This window comes from Netta rufina (genome assembly GCF_964035555.1).
Source record: "Netta rufina genome assembly, chromosome: Z".
Lineage (NCBI taxonomy): Eukaryota > Metazoa > Chordata > Aves > Anseriformes > Anatidae > Netta > Netta rufina.
In genome coordinates, this window is record NC_140126.1 from 6,976,197 (window position 1) to 6,997,253 (window position 21,057).

General features: G+C 66.6%; 2 protein-coding genes across 2 annotated transcripts; one reads left to right on the top strand and one right to left on the bottom strand.

Annotated features, from left to right (window-relative positions):
* Nucleotides 1–1,376: 1,376 nt before the first annotated feature.
* Nucleotides 1,377–11,416, bottom strand: NPR2 (natriuretic peptide receptor 2). The gene is given in 24 exon segments (XM_084305303.1): nucleotides 1,377–1,944; nucleotides 2,022–2,113; nucleotides 2,220–2,318; nucleotides 2,422–2,596; nucleotides 2,669–2,737; nucleotides 2,841–2,964; nucleotides 3,134–3,280; nucleotides 3,376–3,544; nucleotides 3,624–3,779; nucleotides 3,872–4,031; nucleotides 4,141–4,212; nucleotides 4,352–4,456; nucleotides 4,662–4,739; nucleotides 4,864–4,938; nucleotides 5,256–5,376; nucleotides 5,465–5,549; nucleotides 5,665–5,797; nucleotides 5,889–5,983; nucleotides 6,094–6,229; nucleotides 6,896–7,009; nucleotides 7,108–7,307; nucleotides 10,609–10,771; nucleotides 10,773–11,066; nucleotides 11,068–11,416. Coding segments are annotated over 24 exon segments (3,219 nt in total). The 5' UTR covers nucleotides 11,362–11,416; the 3' UTR covers nucleotides 1,377–1,881.
* A 7,727-nt stretch (nucleotides 11,417–19,143) lies between these two features.
* MSMP (microseminoprotein, prostate associated) lies at nucleotides 19,144–20,133 on the top strand (the record flags this gene model as incomplete). The annotated part of the gene is made up of 3 exons (XM_084305123.1): nucleotides 19,144–19,255; nucleotides 19,614–19,722; nucleotides 19,944–20,133. 3 exons carry the CDS (start codon nucleotides 19,144–19,146, stop codon nucleotides 20,131–20,133), a joined length of 411 nt encoding a protein of 136 aa, XP_084161249.1.
* Nucleotides 20,134–21,057: the final 924 nt, after the last annotated feature.

Consider the following 21,057-nt stretch of genomic DNA (forward strand, 5'->3'; position numbering starts at 1 on the left):
CCGTGGCCACGGAGCCCCCCGAGGTGCCGGCCCCGATGCCCATGCGGGTCGTGCCCCGCGGGAGCTGCTTGATCCACAACTGGCAGGAGGAGGTAACCCCACAGCCCCCCCGCTCCTCAAACTGGTGCAGGGCACAGCATGTGCTTCGGGACCCCTTGGGGGGGTTCAATGCACTTGGGGGGGCTCGGGGAGGGGTCGGTGCCATCCAGGGCGGGTGCTGGAGCCACGCCGTGTCCCCAGAGAGCCACCAACGACCTGGACCAGGTGCCGGCGCCGGAGATGGGCAGCGAGGGCTTCGTCCACCGGCACGGCCACCGCGGGCTGCTGACCCGCCAGCCACCAGCCCAGCCGCCCCCCAGCACCACCACCAAGCACGCCTTCCGCCCGCCCCACAGCGTCCCGATGCTGGCGAGAGGTGGGGCATGGGGGTCCCCACCCCAAAAAAAAAAAATAACGGGGGGGAGCGAGGTGCCGAGGGGCTCAGCCCGGTGCTGAGGGTGCCGGCTCCCCGCAGGGCAGCAGGAGGCCACGCTGGAGCTGATGCTCTACCAGAAGTACAGGTGAGACTGCCCCTCCCCGGCCCCAAGGGTGGTCCCCGTGCTTGGGGACCCCAAAATTGGGCAGCTGGGGGGGTGGTCCCACAGGCAGGAGCTGCTGGAGGAGATGTCCCCACCCCGTGCGCCCATGGAGAGCCTCTCCACCACGCACCGGGATTTCCAGGCGGGGGGCTTCCAGCCCACGCCGCTGCCCACCACCCAGGTACCCACCCCACACCTCGCACCCCACCAGGGGTCCCCGAGCACGCCGCCCCCCGCCCCGGCTGACACAGGGGCTCCCCTTTTTCCACCACAGCCCCACGACTACCGCACGGAGCAGCCCTGCAGCTTCTGGCTGGAGCAAGCCCGCAGCGTGCCCGTGAGCACCCCCAGCCCGCCCTGCCCGTGGGGACAGCACCCCCTGCTCACGGGGGTCCCCGCGTCCCTCTCCTTTAGGGCGTCACCTGCATCCGCACCGGGGACAGCCCCTTTCGGAGGAACGCCGCCTTCTCCACCCCCATCACCGAGTACCTGGAGCAGCCCCTGCCCCACGTTGCCGAAAGCTACGGGGTGCGGCCGAGCAAGCAATAAAGAGCAGGCGGTGTCCCTGCCCTGGCACCCAAGGGTGTCCCTGCGACCCTGTCCACCTCGGCTGTCCCCTGTGGGGCAGGGGACCCCGATAGCCACCCCCTGCTGGCAGCCAGCGCCACCCCCACATGCGGCACGTCCCTGGGGATGCGCCCTCTCCCCGTGCCCGCGGTGGGTGACACGCGTCCCCGTCCCCGTCCCCATCCAGCCCCCCAAGCTCGGAGCCCCCAAAAGCAGACAGTGGCGCTGGGGGCAGTTTGTATTTCAACAAAATAGTCTGCGCGGACGCCTATATTTACACCTGGGGAGGGGGTATTTACAGGAGCCGGGGGGGGAGGGCTATGTACAGGGGAAGAGGAGGGGGCGCGGGTGGGAGCAGCAGGGTCTGAGCCTGCCCCGCTCCCTTTGCCCCCCCTGGGGAGGGGGTGAGAGGGGCGCAAGGAGGGGCTGAGTACTGAAAAGAGAAGGCAAAGTGCCCTGCGGGGCAGCCAGGCCCCAGGGGGCGGCTCAGAGCCCGCCGAGCCGAGGGGTTTCGGGGAGGTGGGAAGGGGGATCGGGACCCCGAGAGGCTTTGGGGAGGGGGGTGTTGGGGGTCGAGGCCGGTCCCCCCGCTCCGTGGGGCAGCGGGAGGCTCGGGAAGGCTTTGCTGGTGCTGATGGGGGGGGGACAGGCGGTGCCGCGGCCGCTGCGCCCCGCACGCCCCAAACCTGCTCCGGTGCGCCCCGGGGGCACAGGGGGGCTGGGGGCTGCGCCGGGCTCAGACGACTTTGGGGTCTTTCCTCTCGCCCAGCAGCCAGTAGGTCCGCATCTTCCCCTTGCCCTGGGGGTGGAGGGCGGTGGTCAGCCCGTGGAAGGGGAGGGGGGGGTGTAGGGGTGGGTTTTGGGGAAGGGATTCACCTTCATCTCCACGTCCCCGCGCAGCTCCAGCTCGAAGCAGCCGAACTCATCCAGGACCTCTTTGGTGGTGGAGGAGACGTGGATCTTCAGGGCTGGGGGCGCAAAGGAGAGGTGGGGGGGGGGACACACGATGAGGACGTGGCCGGGGCTGGGAGCAGGACGGGACCCGCGGTGCCCATCCCCGTCCCCGTGGCTCACCCTGCCCGTTGGACTCCATGCGGGACGCCGTGTTCACCGTGTCCCCGAAGAGGCAGTACCGCGGCATCTTCAGCCCCACCACTCCTGCACACACGGGGCCTGGAGAAGGAGGGGGACAGGGGACAGGGGACGCGCTCAGGCCGGGACTGGGGGGGACGCAGGAGGAGGTGGAGGGCACGCAGACTGCACCCCCCAGGCTCACCGGTGTGGATGCCGATGCGCAGGCGCAGCTGGTCGTTGGGCCGGTGCCGGATCTTGAAGGTTTTGACGGCCTCCAGCAGGGCCAGCGCCATGCGGACGATCTCGTGGGCGTGCAGCTTGCCGTTGCGCACCGGCAGCCCCGACACCACCATGTAGGCGTCCCCGATGGTCTCCACCTGACACGGCACCGGGGACGTTGGGTGGGCTCCTCGACCCCCCCCCCCTCCACCTTTCCCCGTCCCCCTCACCTTGTACACGTCGAAGTTGTCGATGATGGCATCGAAGCACGTGTAGAGGTCGTTGAGCAGCGTCACAACCTGCAAGGAGCAGGGGCTGGCGCTGGCGGTGGTGGTGATGGGGGACACACACACACACACACACACACGAAGCCCCCTGCCCGCCCCCGTCCCCGCTCCCCACCTGCATGGGGGTGCTCTCGGCCGACAGCGCGGTGAAGCCCACGATGTCGCTGAAGTAGATGGTGACGCTGTCGAACGCCTCGGCTCGCACCGTCTCGCCGCGCTTCAGCTGCTCCGCCACGGAGCTGCCGGGGGAAAAAGGGGGCGGTGGGTGCCGGGGGGCCACCACCACGACGGGTGCCCCTCTCCCCAAAATCCCACAGCCCGTCCTCCCCTTGCCAACAGCGGCACGGGGAGCCGGCGGGCACCACGACCCCACAACGGGCACCCCGGCCCCGTTTCGCCCCCGCTCACTGGGGCAGGATCTGGTACAGCAGGTTCTCCGCCTTGCGCTTCTCCTCCAGGTAGGCTTGCGTGCGCTCCTCCACCAGCTTCTCCAGGTTGTTGGCGTACTGCTCCATGCGCGACAGCAGGTTGTCCAGGATGCTGGTGCTGCCCTCCCTGCAGGGACACGGACGGACACAGGCGGTGGGGACACGCACACCGTGGGACCCCCCCCCCTCCCCAGCCCGCCCCAGGCTTCTGCCAGCACCCACTTGTTGAATCTGCGGATGAAGATCTTGATCTGCCCGAAATCGGGGCGCTCGGCCGGCTCCTGCGCCCAGCAGCGCTCCATCAGCACCGCCAGCTCCTCGCTGTGCACCCCGATGTCGATGGAGGGGCGGAAGAACGGCTTCTGGCTGTTGCGCACCTTCTGCACGATCTCTGCCCCGGGGAGAGGGGACTGATGAGCACGAATCCCTTCCCCAAAACCCACCCCACCCCGTAACCCGTCCCCTCGAACCTTTGGGGCTCAGGTCCATGCCCTCGATGTAGAAGGGCCCGTTGCGCAGGGCGATCTCCTGCACGATGATGCCGAAGCTGTAGACGTCAGCTTTCTGCATGCCCTGCGGGGGCAGCCGGCCCTTCTGCAGCAGCTCCGGGGCCGTCCACAGCTTCTCTGGTGGGACACGGCCACGGGATGGTGAGGCAGGGCCACCCCGTGCCCCCCCACTGCCACCCGTGTCCCCCTCCCCCGCGGTGGGCGCTCACTGGCGTAGAGGGCGTGCGTGTCCTCGCCGTCGCAGGGCGAGCGGAAGCTGGCCAGCCCGTAGTCGGTGATCTTCAGCACGAAGCGGCTGTCCACCACGCAGTTGGAGGACTTGAGGCTGCCGTGGTGCCCGATGATGCTGTTGTGCAGGAAGGCCATTCCCTGGGGGCGGACAGACAGACGGACGGACGGACGGACACGGTGAGGTTGGCACCATCCCCCCCCGCCCCCCAGCCACTGACCCTGCACCCCGTGCGCACGGCTCGGGTACCTTGACGATGTCGTTGATGAGCGAGTAGCGAAACATCCAGTCCAGGTTGATGCTCTCGTTCTCCAGGATGTCCTGGGGGAGGCAGCACGCCGAGCGCCGGGACGGTGGCACCGGCACCACCCTCACAGGGTCCCCATGGCCACCCCGTCCCCGAAATTGGAGCCCCCCCCTTCCCCCATCTCGCCCCAACGCCCTGTGTCCGCCCCCCTACCTGCAGGCTGCCCCGCGGGCAGTACTCGGTGACGATGCAGATGTTGGGGGGGTCGATGCACGCCCCGATGAAGCGCGTCAGGTGGTTGAACTGGATGTCCCTCATCTGGGGGAGAGGAACAGGCAGCGTCTGGATGCGGGGTGCCCCCGGACACGGTGCCGCTCCCCATTGTGCCACCCACCGTGGCCACAAAGCCACAGGGATCCCTCTCTATCCCCCCACTGGGGGTGCCCCCAGTGGTCCCACAGCCCCACCACCCCCAGGAGGGGACCCCACGCCCCCCGCATCAGGGCGCCCACCCAAAACCTACGTGTTTCAGCTCGAAGAGCACCTGGCGCGTCAGCTCGATGCGCTTCTTGTTGACGTGCTTGATGGCCACCACGTTGCCCTGGGGGCAAGGTGAGAGAGGGCTCAGCGCCCGCCGGGAGGATTTGGGGAGGGGAGCGAGGTGCCAGCGTCACACCAGGGGTGTGACCGAGGGGGGATCGGGTGGTGGCGGTGCTCGGACTGACCTTGAAGTGCCCGGTGTTGGCGAAGATCTGGTACTTGCCGTGGGTGGTCATCAGGGAGCCGTAGCTGGAGCCGCGCTGCGGGGAGGGAGGGTTAGGGATGGGGACCCCAAGGAGGGGTGGCAGGCACACAGGGAGCCGGGCTGGGACAGCCAGAGGTGTGCAGGGGGGTGGCAGGGGATGAACTGTGGTGTGTAGGGCCAGCAGCAGGTCTGCACGCCCCGTACCAGGGGCTATAGGATGAGGTACGGGGCACAGATAGGGGATGTGCAGGGGACGGATGAGTGCAGGTGATGGGTGCAACGTGGCTGCGGTTTTGTAGGGGACGGGGGGGCCATGCAGAGGCAGGACAGGGAGAGGACAGGGGCAGTGTCCTGGGGGCTGGTGGCTCTCACCAGGGACAGGGTGAGCCGGCTGCCCGCGCCCTTGTGGTAGCGCTCGGCGCTCCCGAAGTGCAGCTCGTCCCAGCGGATCCTCCACAGCATGCTGGCCAGCTCCTTCTCCAGCATCAGCTTCCTGGGGGGGGGGGACACACACAACACGCACAGGGGGTCAGGCTCCTGCCCCCCAGCACCCAGGCACGGCTCCCCCAGCCCCGACCCACCTGAAGATGAGGAAGCTGGAGATGCCGAACATGACGAAGGTGAGGCCGGTGCCCAAAGCCACGATGGCCAGCGTGGAGAGGGGGGCTGCAGTGAAATGGGGAGGGGGGGGGGGGGGGCACACTGTTAGCACGCCACTCGAGGGGGCCCAAAACCCCCCCAGGGAAGGACGCTGGGCACCGGGGGGGGGGCATGCACCCACTTTTATCGCAGGAGGGGTCATCCACGTCGAAGACGCAGGGCGGGTTGTCCAAGGGGGGGGCCCCCTTCACCCAGCGGATGGGACGGCCCAGCCAGCGGATCTGCTTCTCCGCGCCCGAGTAGTGCCCCACCACCTGGGCAGACAGACCTGAGCCTGGAACACCCCCTCAGCCCCTCCCCACCCCCCCACCCCCCCCCAGGACCCCCCCCTGTGCCGCCCCCCACCTCGTACTGCCCGCTCTCGGGGTCGCCCATGGCCCACAGGTTGAAGTCGGTGTCCCGGTCGTTGTTGCCGTCCATGCTCACCAGCCCCGTCACCCCTGCGGGGGGACAAGAGGGGACCCGGGTGGGTGGGATGGGGACGGCGGGACCCGAGCCCCCAGGACCCGTTGCCAACTCCCCCCCCCCAACTTCACCCAAAAAAAGCTACCCTGGAACTTGCGGTCCCGCATCTTCTCGATGAGGTGGGTGGCGTTCTTCTTGGAGCCGCCCTCCCGCAGGGTCTCGTTCAGCACCATGGCGTACAGCAGCACCCCGTCGTAGAAGCACCCCGCCACCAGGTTCATCTGCCAGGAGGGACCTCAGCATGGCACGCACCCCCCCCCCCGCGGCCCCACAGCCCTGCACCGGGGCCCTGCACGCCTCCATAGCCCCATAACCCCATATAGGGGACATGGAAACCACCGCAATCCCATAACCATGCGCCAGGGCCATGCACACCTCCCTAGCCCCAAAAACCCCACACGGGGGCCACACAAAGCCCTGCAATCCCATAACCATGTACCGAGGCCATGCACACCTCCATAGCCCCATAACCCCAAACCACAGGGCAATGCACACCTCTGCAACCCCATAACCCCAAACCGGGGCCACGCACACTCCTACAGCCCCATAACCCAACAGCAGGGCCACACACACGCCTACAGCCCCATAACTGCACACTGGGGCCACACACATCTCCATAGCCCCATAACCCCACACCAGTGCCACGCAAATCTCTTTAAACCCATAACCACGTACCGGGGCCATGCACACCCCTACAGCCCCATAACCCCAAACCAGCGCCATGCACACCCCTTCAACCCTATAACCGTGCACCAGGGCCACGCACACCCCTGAAAATCCACAACCCCACAGCAGGGCCACGCACACACCCTGCCGGGACGGCACCACAGCCACCCCACAGCCCCCCCGGGGGACGGTGCCCCCGGCACGCAGCGGGAGGCGCTCACCAGGGAGTAGTTGAGCTGCACCCCGAATTTCTGCTTGGCTCGCAGGATGAGCTGCGTTTGGAAGTGCTGGTACTCGGGGTTCTGGGGCTCGTAGTAGGTGATCACCAGCACGGTCTGCAGGATGGCACGGCCCCGTGTCACGCAGCGGGGCCACGCTGGGCACGTCCCCATCCCCGTCCCCGTCCCCATCCCCATAGGGAGGCGCAGCTCACCTGGAAAGCCTCGCGCAGCCCCGAGTCCTGTCCCGGGCCCTGCTGCCAGGGTTTGAAGGCATCACGGGCAGAATCTCCCCGCAGGCTCTCCCCAAAAACGTCCACGTAGAAGAAGACGTAGTCGCCGTTGGTCAGGTTCTCGCGCTGCGCCAGCTGCATGATGCGGCGCAGCATCTCCGGCGGCCCGCAGAGGTACACCACTGCGGGGACACGGGGCGTCAGGGAGGGGGGCACCGCTGTGGGACCCCATCCTGGGACGTCCCTCGCCCGCCCCGACCTGCCCACGCCACGTCGGGCACCCTGGAGAAAAAGGGGAGCTCCCAAAATCACCGGCGCCCCCGTGCACCCCACCCCGGGGGACGCCACCGTCCCGGCACCGGCTCCGGGTAGGGGAAAAATGAGTCCGGGAGGAGCGGCGAGGCCGTGCCCCCGCAGGCCGTCAGCCTCTGCCCGGAGGCCGTTGGGGAATCCATGCCGAGGAGAAGGACAAAAACATGTTTGGGTTTGCGGTCGGTCGTGCGGCAGGAATGTGCAGGTTCCCGGATTCCAGCACCTTCGGCGGGGCCGCGGCATTAATTGGAAACAGAGCATCTGCTGCCGCGACCCGGGCGGCAAAGGGGGTGCCCGGGCCCCGTCCTCACACCCCCCAGAGACCCCAACCCCACTGCCGGGGGGCTCCACCAGCCCCGTTGGGATGTCCAAGCGGGTGACGCGTGGGGCTGGCCGCGGGCACCGTGTCCGTGGGGCTGTGCGCCCCATGGGCTGCGGCGGAGAGTGTCCGAAACCCCCCCGAGCGGGGGCCCTCCTCACCCTCGTGGAGGGCCAGAGCGGAGGCTCCTGCCACTGCCTCCTCCCTCCCCCCGGAAAACCAGGGCCCCCGCTCCAGCCAGCCTGGCTGGGAACCCGGGATTGAGCAACGGGGGAGGAGGCGGCGGGCGCCGGAGGAATGTCACGCTCAGACGCTGGCCCCGGCGCGCGGCCCTCCCGCCCCGGCCCCATCGCGGGCACCAGGGGAGGGCTCGGGGGCAGCAGGGGGCAAAATAATAATAATAATGATACAAAAATAAAGTAAAAACACGCACAGGAAAAAAAAAAAAAAAAAAAAAAAAAACAACAATGGGAATGCAGCGGGGTGGGGGGAAATTGGAGGTGATGAGTGCGCCGGGAGCGGTGCTGGTGGCAGGGGGGCCGTGGTGACAGCTGGTGGCAGATGGTGGCACGGCCCCACGGCGGTGACAGACGCACGCCCGGTCAAAGGGCAGGGGGGTGAGGGGGGCACACGGCACCCGAGTGGCTCCCGGTGTGGGATGTGGGGCTAATGTGGGGCTGGAAGCATCAGGGGAAGGTGCCCGGGCCCCCTCCTCCTGCCCGCCCGTTCCCCCAGGCGGAGGACCTGCGCTCGGCAGGCAGATGCTCTGGTAATTCCCTGCGCCGTGGCTCTAATTATATCAGCGCTCTCACGAGCAGCAGGAGGGACGTGGGCCCCTGCACGTCGCCCAGGCCCCTGCCAGAGGGACGGTGGCGAGCACTGGGTGGCCACACGCAGGCACGGGGCAGGTGCGTGGCCGCCCCGCTCTCGCTGATGGAGACCCCGCTCCTCGGGGCTGTGAGCAGCTCCGAGGGGACCCCTGGGGCTGTCCCCATCTCGCCAAAGCCACGCTTGGGAGATGGGAGCTGACACCCTGCGGTGGCACCGAGGTCCTAGCGATGTGGGGGCCCCTCGCCAAGGCAGCCCCAGGGGACCCCCATCCTCGCGTCCTCCGCCTCGATGCGCATCGGGGCGATTTAGGGCCACATTCAGCCTCTCTCCCCGCGTGGTGCCTCGCCCCAATCCCACCCAAAGCCCCCCGTCCTCAGCCCAGGGCGCAGAGCTCCCCCGCTGCCCCATCTGGCTCCGCTGGCCCCGGCTCAATGTCCTCCTTAATGACACAGCATCTCAGGATCCATTAAGGAGCCGCGCGGGGCGGCTGCCTCCAGGATCGATACACCCTGCTCATCAATAATGGACGAGCGAGCGTCAGGCTGCCCTTGCTCTCCAGCTGCCTCCCTGAGCCCCTCCATTTCCTCCCGGCCCGATATAGCCGCTCTCCCGAGGCGACAAATTGATTTATACCCCCCCCTTGGCACCAGGGTGGGGCCGTCCCCATCCCCGTCCCCATTCCCGTCCCCATCCCCGTCCCCATCCCTGTCCCCGTCCGGGACCGGCACGGGGCAGGAGGCTGCCACCTCCCCCCCGAGCACCTCGGCGTGCCGGCACCGCAGCCACCGCCAGCGCCGCCCGACAGCCGGCCACGTCCACACCGTCACCCTCCGCCTCCCCGCGGTGCCCGGGTCCAGCCTGCCCCCGGGGACACCCCGACCCCGATGGCCCCCGGGCTTGGGACAGACAGGGCAGGGTGGCCCGAGCCACAGCGTGCCACCAGGGTGCCCCCGAGTCCCTCTGCTCACTCCCGTGCCACACATCCCACCGGGGAGTGGGGGGTCCTGCTTGGGGTGAGGGCGGTGGGGGGCCTGGGAGCAGGGGTCCTGGGACCGGGGGGGGGGGTCCCACAGGGTCCTGCTGCCCCCTCAGCCCTGCTGTGAGCATGTGTGCTCGCCCCTCACCGTGCCCTGTACCCACAGTGTGCTCACAGCTCAGCGTGCCCCACAGGGGTCCCACTGCGTCCCCTGCCCCTCGCCGTGCCCCACACAGGTCCCCACTGCGTCCCTGTCCCCTTGCTGCACCCCACACGGCTCCCACTGCGTCCCCAGCCCCATGCCATGCCCCACATGGGTTCCACTGTGCCCACTCCTTGCTGCACCCCACATGGGTCCCGCTGCGCCCCCATCCCTTTGCTGTGCCCTTTATGTATCCCACTGTGTCCCCTGTCCCCTCGCTGTGCCCCACAGCGGTCCCACTGCACCCCCATCGCCTTGCTGGGTCCCACATGGGTCCCCGCTGGGTCCCCATCCCTTCATTTTGCCCCACACAGGTCCCCTGGCTCCTTGCTGTGCCCCACAGCGGCCCCACTGTGCCCACCCCTCACACGGGCCACACTGTGACCCCAGCCCCTTTGCTGTGCCCCACAGAGGTCCCACGGTGTCCCTGACCCCTTGCTCTGCCCCACAGAGGTCCCAGTGTCCCTGTCCCCTTGTTGTGCCCTACAGGGGTCCCGCTGCTCCCTCGCTGTGCCCCACAGAGGTCACACTCTGTCCCTGCCACCTTGCTGCGCCCCACACAGCTCCCACTGCGTCCCCATCCCCTTGCTGCACCCCACACAGATCCCACCATACCCACCCCTTGCCGTGCCCCACACAGCTCCCACTCTCCCCCCCACCCCCTCGCTGCGCCCCACAGAGCTCCCCGCTGCGCCCCCCTGCCCCGGCAGCGCCCCACACGCGTCCCACCGTGCCCCACACAGATCCCACCGCATCTCCATCCCCTCTCCAGGACATTTTTCCCCTCCACGGGACATTTTTCTCCCCCCCCCACGCCACGCCACGCCACGCCACGCCACGCACCGCGCCCGCTGGCCTTGATGAAGTGGATGGCGGTGTCGGCGCCGCCCTCGTCGGGGGAGTAGATGTGGTGCCGGACGGTGAGGTTGCTGCCGTCCTGCAGCTCCTGGAAGACGCCCTCGATGGTGAAGTAGTAGGGCCGGTCGTCCGTCTTGCGGTCCACGTTAGAGCAGGGCGGCGCGGGAGCTCCAGTTGAAGTGGGCGTGCAGGTGGGAGACGAAGGCGCCCAGCTTGGGGGCCGAGGGCCCGGTGCGCACGGTGGTGCGGTAGTGCTCGCGCTTCTCGCTGAAGCCCACCGCCACCGCCCCGGCCGTGATCAGGGGCAGCCGCCAGTGCGAGGCGAAGCGTCCCACCGAGGCGGCGGGGTAGACGCACCCCGGCCCGAAGAGCACGTCGGGGTCGTGGTAGAGCTTCAGGTCCACGGCTTTCAGCGGCGCCACGTACTCGGAGCACGCGCCCCCCCAGCTCCGAGCTCATGAACTCGACGCGCACCGAGAAGGGCCGCGGCAGCAGCGGCGGCTCCCCACGCTGCAGCGCCTCCAGCGCCAGGCTCAGCGCCGGTTCCACGCGCGGCCAGGCCCACGCGTAGCTCACGTTGCGCTCCGGCAGCACCACGGCCACCGTCAGGTTGGCGACCGCCCCGTCGGGGGGCGCAGCCACCGCGGCGGCCGCCGCCGCCGCCGGTGTCCCCCGGTGCCCGCCGCCCCCCGCCGCCGCCAGCAGCGCCGCCAGCACCAGCGGCAGCCCCGGAGCCATGGGCCCCGCCGGCGGATCCTGCGCCCGCGGATCCTGCGCCCGCCGCCGCCGCCGCCGCCGCCTGCGCCTCCCCCGGGCCGGGGCCGCCCCGGACCGGGCAGCGCCCCCCCGGACCGCCCCGTCCCGCCCCCGGAGCCGCCGCCGCCACCGCCCGCCCCCACGGGGAGAGGGGAGAGAGGGGAGAGGGGGGAGAGGGGGGAGAGGGGGGGGGGCGGCCCCGCCGTCGGGGGTTGTGGGGAGGTGGGGTTGGAGCAGGGGGGGGGGCTGGGGTTGGGGCGCGCTGCAGGGTGGGGGGGGTGGGGAAGGGGGTGTGGTGGCTCCCGGGGGGTCCAGAGAGAGGGGAGTTGGGGGAGGGGGTGTCCAGTGGGAGGGGGTTGGGGAGGGGGGGGAACCGGCTCTGGGGGGCTTCAGCACGAGGGGGTTTGGGGGAGAGGGTGTACGGGATCCGGGGGTCTCCAAGGTGGGGGGGATTGGGGAGGGGGGTGCCCCGGCTCCGGACCTCTCCAGCGTGAGGGGATTTGGGGGAAGGGGTGTACGGGATCCGGGGGTCTCCAGCACGAGGGGATTTTGGGGAAGGGGTGTCCAGGCTCCGGGGGTCTCCAGCATGGTGGGATTGGGGAGGGAGTGCCCAGGCTCTGGGGGTCCCCAGCGTGGATGCGCACGGTTGCAGGGGTCTCCAGATCGGGGGTGTTGGCGAAGGGGTGTCCAGGCTCCGGGGGGCTCCAGCAAGAGGGGATTTGGGGGAGAGCGTGTCCACGCTCTGGGGGGGATTGGGGAGGGGGTGTCCCCACGTGGAGGGATTGGGAGGGGGTGTCCCAGCATGAGAGGAGTGGGGAGGGGATGCCCGAGTTCTGGGGGTCCCCAGTGTGTGGGGGGATTGAGGGTGGGGTGCCTGAGTTCTGGGGGTCTCCGGCACAAAGGGATTTTGGGGAAGGGGTGTCCAGGCTCTGGGTGTCCCTGGCACGAGGGGATTTGGGGAGCTGGGGGAAGGAGTATCCAGGCTCCGGGGGTCCCCTGCATGAAGGGATTGGGGAGGGGATTGCCCCGAGTTCTGGGGGTCCCCAGAGTGGGGGCGTTGGGGGAAGAGCTGCCCCAGCTCCGGGGGTCTTCAGCACGAGGGGATTTTGAGGAAGGGGTGTCCAGCTTCTGGGGGTCTCCACTATGTGGGTACCCCGGTTATGGGGTCCCCAGCGTGAGGGGGGGTCGTGGGGGTGCCCAGATCTCTGTGTCCCCCTGGGGACACATCCCCCCTGTGGATTTGGGTTCAGGATCCCACCGGGGCTCTCGGGGGGGGGAGCGGTGGCTGTGGGGCAGGGACAGGCGAGGCAGGGGGCGGCCGGGGGGGCGGCGGGGCCCCCGCAGGGGGCAGCGTGCCCGCCCCGCATTCCTCGCATTCCCGGCTCGCCGCAGTCCCGTGGGGCGGGCGGGCAGCGGGAGCCCCGTCCCCCCCTAAACACACACACACGCAGCCCCCCACCCGTGTCTGCCCCACGCGGGGGGACCTGGAGGGAGGTGGGACCCGTCCCCTCCAGGATTTGGGGTAAAAAGTGGGGAGAACGGAGCGCGGAGCTGCGGGCGCGGCACCCCCGCTCGCCCCGCCGGTGCCACCCCGCAGGTGTCCCCGCGATGAGTGACACGTCCTCGGCCAGCCGGGGGATTGGGTTGCCGGGTATAAATAGCCGCGGGGCGGCGAAACCCGAGCGGGAGCATCCGAAACCTGGCCAAAAATTCCGCCCCCACCCCCCCCACTCCCGGCACCTTCCCGGAGCGCCCCGTGCTGGCGTCTGCGGGCCGCCAGAGGGGGCCCGGGGACCGGCTCCTGCGCCCAGGGCGCACGCAGCTCCCACGGGTGACAGCGCGAAGGGGCAGCAGGGGACGGCTGCCCCCGCGTGGAGCCGCTCACCCGTGGGCTCCGTGCCCCGCCAGGCCCCTCGGACACGTGGGGACGGTGCCCTGGCGGATTTTGGGGTGTTTGTGCCTCGCTTTCCCCTCCGAGCTTCGCATCCCAGAGCCGGAGAATTTGTGCCAAAATGTTCCCGTGGGGCGCGCGCTGCCAAAAGTGTGCCCCGGGTGTCCCAACGGGAAGGGCTTGTCCTTGTCACCCCTCTTCCCCCACCACCCCTGGAGTGTAAAAAATATATATATATAAAAAAAATAAATAAATAAAATAAATGTTTTTTTCCGCCTCCTGGAGCTGGCGGGCTGCAGAGCCCTGCCAAGCGCCTTCACCTCTGCACCGAGAGCGGGGCCAGAAACCTGTCAGCCCCGGGAGGTGGCTGTGAAGAGCACGCCAGGCACCGGCAGTGGGTGCCTCCAGGACCTCCAGCTCCACCGGGCTGGGTGGAGGAGCTGCAGCGGGAGCCACCACGCCGGGGACGCGCGGTGCCGCGGCACGGGGACCTCTGGAGATGCAGAGTGGTGAGGGTGGAGGGGACGCGGCTCTGCGTTCCCCATCTGCTCCCCGTCAGCTCCAAAGGCCACCCGGTCCCTGCTGGGTGAGGAACATCTCCAGAAGGTTGTGGTGGCTTTGGCCAGGAGGTCACGGGCCGCAGCGTCAGCGGGGCCGGGCGCCGGCACGCGGGGCGACCTCTGCGTTTATGGGCTTCGTGCGCTGCAGTTGTCAGGGTAACCCGGAGGACTCCTTGTTTGTGTTTGGGTTTGGCGTGCCAACAGCGGAAAAAATGGAGCAGAAGCGAATATTTTAAAGGGAAAAACGTGGGTAATGCAGCAGCTCTGCTGTTCCTCGGGTTCAGGGCCGGTTCAGGGCCACCATGCCTCAGAGCCAAGGAGGGGCCCTACGGGTGTGGGGTTGTGTGGGGGGTTGTGGCTGGAGAACAGATGCGTGGAGCAGCAGGGTTGTGGTTCTGCTGCCGGAGAAAGGCCATCAAAGATCTGCGGGAGTCACCCAGGACACGAAAAGCACCAGTGTCCCCTGCGGGTGTCTTCTTCGTGCACCCTGCTGAACTGGTGGTGCCACCAGCACCAGCGGTGCCATCTGCTGCAGTGGCGCCACCAAATTCTTGGTGCCGTCAGCCTCATTGGTGCCACCAGCCCTGGTGGTGCCACCAGCCTCACTGCTGTCACCAGGTTCAGTATTACTACCATCTCCATTGGTGCCACCAGCCCCAGCAGTGCCACCTCTCTCAATGACACTACCGGATTCATTAGAGCCACCAGTCCCAGTGGCGCCACGTGCTGCAGGGGTGCCACTAAATGTGAAGCCACCATCCTCACTGGAGCCACCAGCCACACTGGTGCCACTAGCCAGGGTTCATTGGGCCACCAGCTTCATTGGTGCCATCAGCCTTGGAGGTGTCACCAGATTCGGTGGTGCCACCCTCCTCGTTGGTGTCACCACACTCAGTGGTTCTTCCAGCATCATCGGTGCCACCAGACCCATTGATGCTGCCAGTCTTGGTGACACCAGTGCCATTGGTGCCACCAGCCCCAGAGGTCCTGCTGTGGTGCCCCCGTCCCAGCACCACTTTCCCTGCCACGTGCGCCCGCCCTCGCCTTGGCCCCAGGCCTGGCAGGCTCGTGGCACTTTCTTGGACAGCGCAGCTCCTGCGGGGCCTGGGACCGATCTCCCAGGGCTATTTCTGACTCACAGGACAGGAAGCGTTTAGGGGTTTAAGCCGAGATGAATAATGTGCTCATTTCCTTGTGCCGACTACAAAGCACCTGCTCCGGGGGATTTATGGAGTGCCGGTCTCTCGCGCTCGCGGCACCGCTGCCCGCCCGGATGTTTTTATTTTCCCGGGATGGCCGCCGGGTGCCAAGGCCTGTTTTCCTAAACACCCCGCGCCCTCCCGTCACGTTTCCCGTGAGAGGAGGCCGAGGGCAGCAGTGCCAGTGGCGAGGGCTGAGGGGAAACATGGGGTGACCCCCAGTGCCAAAGGCTGGCCTGAGGCAGGGCTGGGAGCAGGGTGCCTGCGGGTGCCACTGGGAGCACCCCAGGAGGTGCTGGAGGTGCTGGAGCCCTGCTGGGAGAGGTGGCACCGGGGTGCAGGAGGCACGGTGGGGCTGGGCCCCTCTGGGGAGGGCATGGGAGAGGATCACAGAGTCATCAGGGTTGGAAAAGACCTCCAGGATCATCCCCCTGCCACCACTGTCACCCACTAAACCCTGTCCCCAAGCACCACGTCCAACCTCTCCTTGAACACCCCCAGGGACGGTGACGCCACCACCTCCCTGGGCAACCCGTCCCGGTGCCTGACTGCTCTTTCTGAGCAGAAATGTCTCCTCATTTCAACCTGAACCTCCCCTGGCACTACTCGAGGCCACTCCCTTGTGTCCTATCACTGGTTATCTGTGAGAAGAGGCCGACCCCCAGCTCCCCACACCTTCCTTTCAGGTTGCTGTAGAAGCTCTGTCCCGAGCCTCCTCTTCTCCAGACTGAACACCCCCAGCTCCCTCAGCCACCCCTCACAGGATTTGTGCTCCAGGCCCTTCTCCGGCTTCACAGCCCTTCTCTGGACACGCTCCAGGCCCTCGAGGCCTTTCCTGTTGTGAGGGGCCCAAAGCCTTAAGACCCTTCTTAGAGGTGGGCATCACATTAGCACATCTCCCATCATCTGGGACATCTCCAGGCCCAAGACCACTGGTAGATGATGGGGAGTGGCCCAGCAATCACAACCACCAGTTCCCTCAGCACCCTAGGGGCTGGAGAGGGAGAGGGATGGAGCATTGTCAGAGATGGAGCACGCTGGAAAAGGATGGAGTGTGATGGGGAAGGATGGAGCATGATGGAAAGGGGTGGATGATCAGGATGAGGAACGGAGCAGGATGGAGAGGGATAGACCGTGATGGAGAGTGATGGAGCGTGTTGGAGAGGAATGGAGCAAGATGAGGGGGAATGGAGCACGATGGAGAGCATTGGAGTATGATGGAGACAGACGGAGCACGAGGGCGAGCAAGGAAATGTGAGCCACGAAAGTGCAAGAGGGTCGTGGGGCCCAAGGAGTGGGGCCCAAGGGAGCACGGGGCAGTGCCAGGGAATGTACAGAGGCTGGACTCTGCACCCCAGGAGGCTGGGCATGGTGTGGGGTGTCCCGAGCAGCAGAGCCCAGCCCGACAGCTAGCAGGACATCCAGATTTCCATCACGTCCCCCCTGCGTTGTCCTCTTCCTGGAGCACAGCCGCAGCTGCTTTCACCCCGTGGGGTGGCTCCGAGCAGTGTGACAGCAGCTCGGTGGCACAGGAGAGGGCTCTGCTGGTGCCCTGGGGTCCCCTTTAGGTGCTGGGGGCACGGGGACGGGTCAGCGGGCACAGCTCAGAGCTGGCATCTCCTCGAAACCCTGCCCCGCGCCCTGGGAACGGGCTGACACTGACCCAGCTCGGCCCAGCGATAAGTCGTGTTGTTTCTATCTCATTTTTTAATTTTTGCTGTTTAGAGAGAAAATAAAGTGCTTGTGGGGAGCAGGAGCCAAGCTCCCCAGTGCCTAAAACAGCAATTGCAGCACTTCCTTGGATTTATGGTGTTTGCTTTCACAATGCCAGCCGGGATCCTGTTTGCTTCCTGCTCTGCAGCTGCAGCCTGAGCTGAAGGCTCAGGAGATTCAGGTTTTATAACACTCCTGGATCCTGCCGATGGCAACTTGTCCATCAGCTTTTATTACCCACGCACCTCCTGCGGGGCCAGGGGGAAAGGGGCAGCATCGCCACCCCATCCTGGCACCCCCTGCCCGCCCGTGTGCCCCGGGAGCTGCAGCAGCTCTGCGGGGAGCCCGGCGGCACCGTGCCCTCCTGGGACGCAGCCAGCTGCCCTCGGGTGATGCTGAGACACGGATGCAGCTCCTCACCAAGGGTCCTGGGCTTTCGGGGCTGGTGGCTGCCCGCTGGCACACTGCTGCTGCAGGGATGCTCCAGCCGCAGCATCCCTGGTGCCAGCCCCGCAGCCCTCGCGCCCTGAGTCCTTCTCCAGGTGATGCTCTCCGAGCTGCCGGCCCCCAGCCGCCCTCTCCCCGGATTTTCGGCGTCCCCCTGGAAGCCCAGGCGAGCCACCGGGGCCTCCAAATTAAAAACACCGCTTTTGTTTAACGTTTTCTCTGCTCAGCGACGAAACGAAGATGGATTAGTTCATTGTGGCTGCGAGCGTGCCAGGCTCCTTCTTCCAAACACACAATAGGAATATTCGTTTTCCGCCCCGACGACGGGGACTTTTATCCTCCTTATATAGTAACAACTCTGCTCCAGAGGGCGATTTCCATTTGTTTCTGATGCGCTTCAGCCTCCCAGCCCACAGCCCACGGCCCTTGGGTTACTCACGGGTACCCCGAGCCGCTCCGATTTATCACCAGCCTTTCCCAGCCGGCCACACGCGCTGCCCTCTGCCTCCCCGTTTTGTTTTTTTTTATTCCCCAGTGGTTTTTTTTCCCCATTCTCTTTAGACACGCAAGATTTTTTGCCTCTTGTTCAGCCAGGGCAGTGCTTTGAGGGAGGCAGCCCTGTCCCAGCTCCCTGCGTCCGCTGAGGCAGCTCTGGGTGACATCTGGGGACAGGGACACCAGGTGACAAAGGGTCTCCGGCCACAATGGGACGCGCCTGGAAATCCGAAAGTGGCGAATCCAAAGCGGATAAAAGGAAGCATTTTTTATTATTATTATCATTTATATTTTTTTTTTGTCACTCTCTGCTTAATTAGGCTGCCACAGGAAAGCGCTCAGGCCAAAATGTAGCGGGATTCAGGGAGGGATTGGACACTCGCGCGGATAACAAAAATATCCAGCTATAACAGAGGGTGCCAACACAAATTCTGGAAGGGATATTGAGCCTCACGCGTCAGGGTGTAAACCTATCCCAAACTCTCAGCACCAGGCAGATTAACGGCGGGGAGGATGACCCACGCGCGCCGCTGCTACTGCAGCCACCAGCGGGCTGTCCCGTGCCCACAGCCCTGCTCTCCTGACGTGTCAGAAGGGCTGTGAATGGCCCCGGGCACACCATCCTCTCTTTGGCCACTTGTTGCCCAAATCCACCTGTGCCGCTGGGTTTCATCCCTCTGGTCGCCTCCCTGATTTTGCTGGAGGGGGCTGCTCGGCTCCGGGGGCTCCACACTCACACCAGAACCACCGAGCTGAGCCCTGGGGACACCGGGGACTCATGCAGGGCCCCGTGTCGGTGGGAATCACCACATGTCCCGGTCCTAGGGGATAAACCCTTACCCTCAGCCCATTCGTGGCCACAAACCCGCACTGGGGGCTTGGAGAAGGGGGAAATCTCCCCCTTGAGCCACTCGTGAGCTGCGTGCGGCACCTCTGCGCCCTTTTGCTGGTGCTTAACGTGGTGCTTGTGCCACCCCGGTCCCTGCCCGATGGGATGCTCGGAGACCTTGCAGTGACAGCGTGACGGGGTGCCCAGAGCTCTCCTCCTGGTCGGGAGATTTCTGTCACCCTGCCTGGGGCAACCCCGCCGGGGTCTCTCGGATCTCCCCTCGCTGCCGAGCCCTGCACCCACAGGGGCTTCCAACTGGAGACATTTCTGGAGGGCATGAATCAGCTTTTCACAGCTTGTTAAAAATCTTGATCCTACCTCTTGTTTTCATGCCTTTCAAATCAGGAAATGAGTTTTACAACTTTTCCAGTGGGGCACAGCTGGTGGCCAGGGTCGTAAAGCTGAACTTTATAAATATCTCTTGTTGGGATCAGGGGAAGAGCATTAAAAAGGCAGAGAGAGAGAGAGAGAGAGAGAGAGAGAGAAAAGGGAAAGGAGCAAAGGAGAGAGAGAGAAAGAGAAGAAAGGCAACTCGGCAGGACCGCGGGGAAGCCCAGCTCGACGACAGCCATGGCCATGAGAGCGCAGAAGCCGGCGTGCGCCTGGGGCAGGCTCTGCCTGCTGCTCTCCCTCCTCCTCCAGCTGCCGGGCTCCCAGGCCAAATGCTACTTCCAGGCTAAAGGTAAGCGGGGAGGTGAGCCGGGAGGGCACGCTCGATGCTAGGATGAGGCCTCGTCTTCCCCCGGGGGCGGCGGGGCCGTGCCCTGCCTGCCTGCCAGGCTGTGCCGAGCTGGGGAGCGCGCTCGCGGGCCGGTGATGACTGGAAGGAGCAGCCTATAAACCACAGAACAGCTCCCCAGGGCTCTGGCTGAGAAACAGCTCGCTGGGCCACGGAGAGCTCCTGGCAGGGGCCCGGCTGGGGCCGAGCGTGCAGGACCAGCAGCAGAGGGAAGAGGGCTGCCCCGTGTCCTTTTGGGGTAGAGGGGGCTCCCACACGCTCCCCCCCCCCGGTGCTCGTTGCCACCTTTCCCTTTTTACAGCTCCCTGCGAGTACGAGGGGAAGCAGTTCTCCCTCGGGGAGTCGTGGCTGAGCACCAACTGCCTGCTGTGCACCTGCCTGCACCCCATCGGCGTGGGGTGCTGCGAGACGTGAGTGAGGGGCGCTGGGGACGGGCTGCGGGGGTGGCACACGCGGTGGGGACCCCAAGGGCTGCGGGGAGACACGGCCCGGTGAGGGGTGGCAGGGTGAGGGGCGCCACGGAGGGGTCTGTGGGCAACAAATGCACAGCAGTGGGCCTGGGAAGGGTGTGGGCAGCCCCCTGGCAGGCGTCAGGGGGGAGCTGACGGTGCTGCCGTGCCCTCTCCCGCAGCACCCAGCACCCCATCGACTTCCCCGACTGGTGCGAGGCGCACTACGACACGCAGACCTGCCAGATCTCGGTGGTGCAGAAGGCCAACCCCAGCCTGCCGTGCGTGAAGAGCGTGGAGCACGAGTGGGGCTCGGCCGGCACCCCCGAGCCGCTCAGCAACAAGGTGCTGGGCGCGGGGCTGAGCGGGTAGAGACCCCCGCCGCCAGCACCCCCCCCCCTTCTCCTCCAGAGCGCACCTCCTGCATGCTCCAGACCTGCCCCGTCCCCTAGAGACACCACTGCAGCCACCTTCCAGGGAAACCACTGTCCGTGCACCATCGTCCTGAGCTAACATTTACACCCCAGCGCTGACACAGGACGGCTTCGCTTCCGCCTTCAGCTCCCCGAAGCGAGCCGGGGCCCCTTCAAAAAAAGAAAAAAAAAGAAAAAAAAAAAAAAAAAAAGGCGAGGACGGGCCCCGAGCCAGGCTGCCCGTGGGAAAGCAGATCCCAGGGGATGTCCTCCCGGGGCACAGCCCCCAAAAAGAGAGAGCCACAGGACCAAATCACCCCGCAACCCACCACAGCCCCCGTCCCCTCGCCGGGCAGCCCCTGGGAGCCCACTGGGTGGCCCTTCGAGCAGCACCCACGTGCCCTGGCCCATCCCTTCTCCATCCCGGAGCACGAGGGGCACAAAACCCACCTCTGGAACCACTAACGCCCCTGCTCCTGCAGCTCCCAGGACAAGAAGGGACCCCCAGCACCACGCGCCAGCCCCGGGCAGCCCTGCAGCAGAGCCAGCAGCCCTGGGCAGGCAGCGGGGACGCGGGGACAACTGGTGGAAGATGTCCCCAGGAGGAGCCCGGCGTCCCCGTGCCTGCTGCCCTGTCCCAGCTGCAGGTTTTGGGTGCCCTGGTGGGGCTCAGGGAGCTGAAGCAACCTGCCTGTGCCCCCGTGGAGCTGGCTGCCCCACAGCCCACCCCGGCTGGTGCCATGCCTGTGCTGTGCAGAGCCTTGTGTAGATGTTTCTGTTCTTGCAATAAAAGTATTAAACAAAGAGGTCTCCAGACAGTGACTGTGGTAACCTCGCGCTGCCTCTGCCACCGGGAAGGGCGCAGGAAAACGTTCTGTCCCAG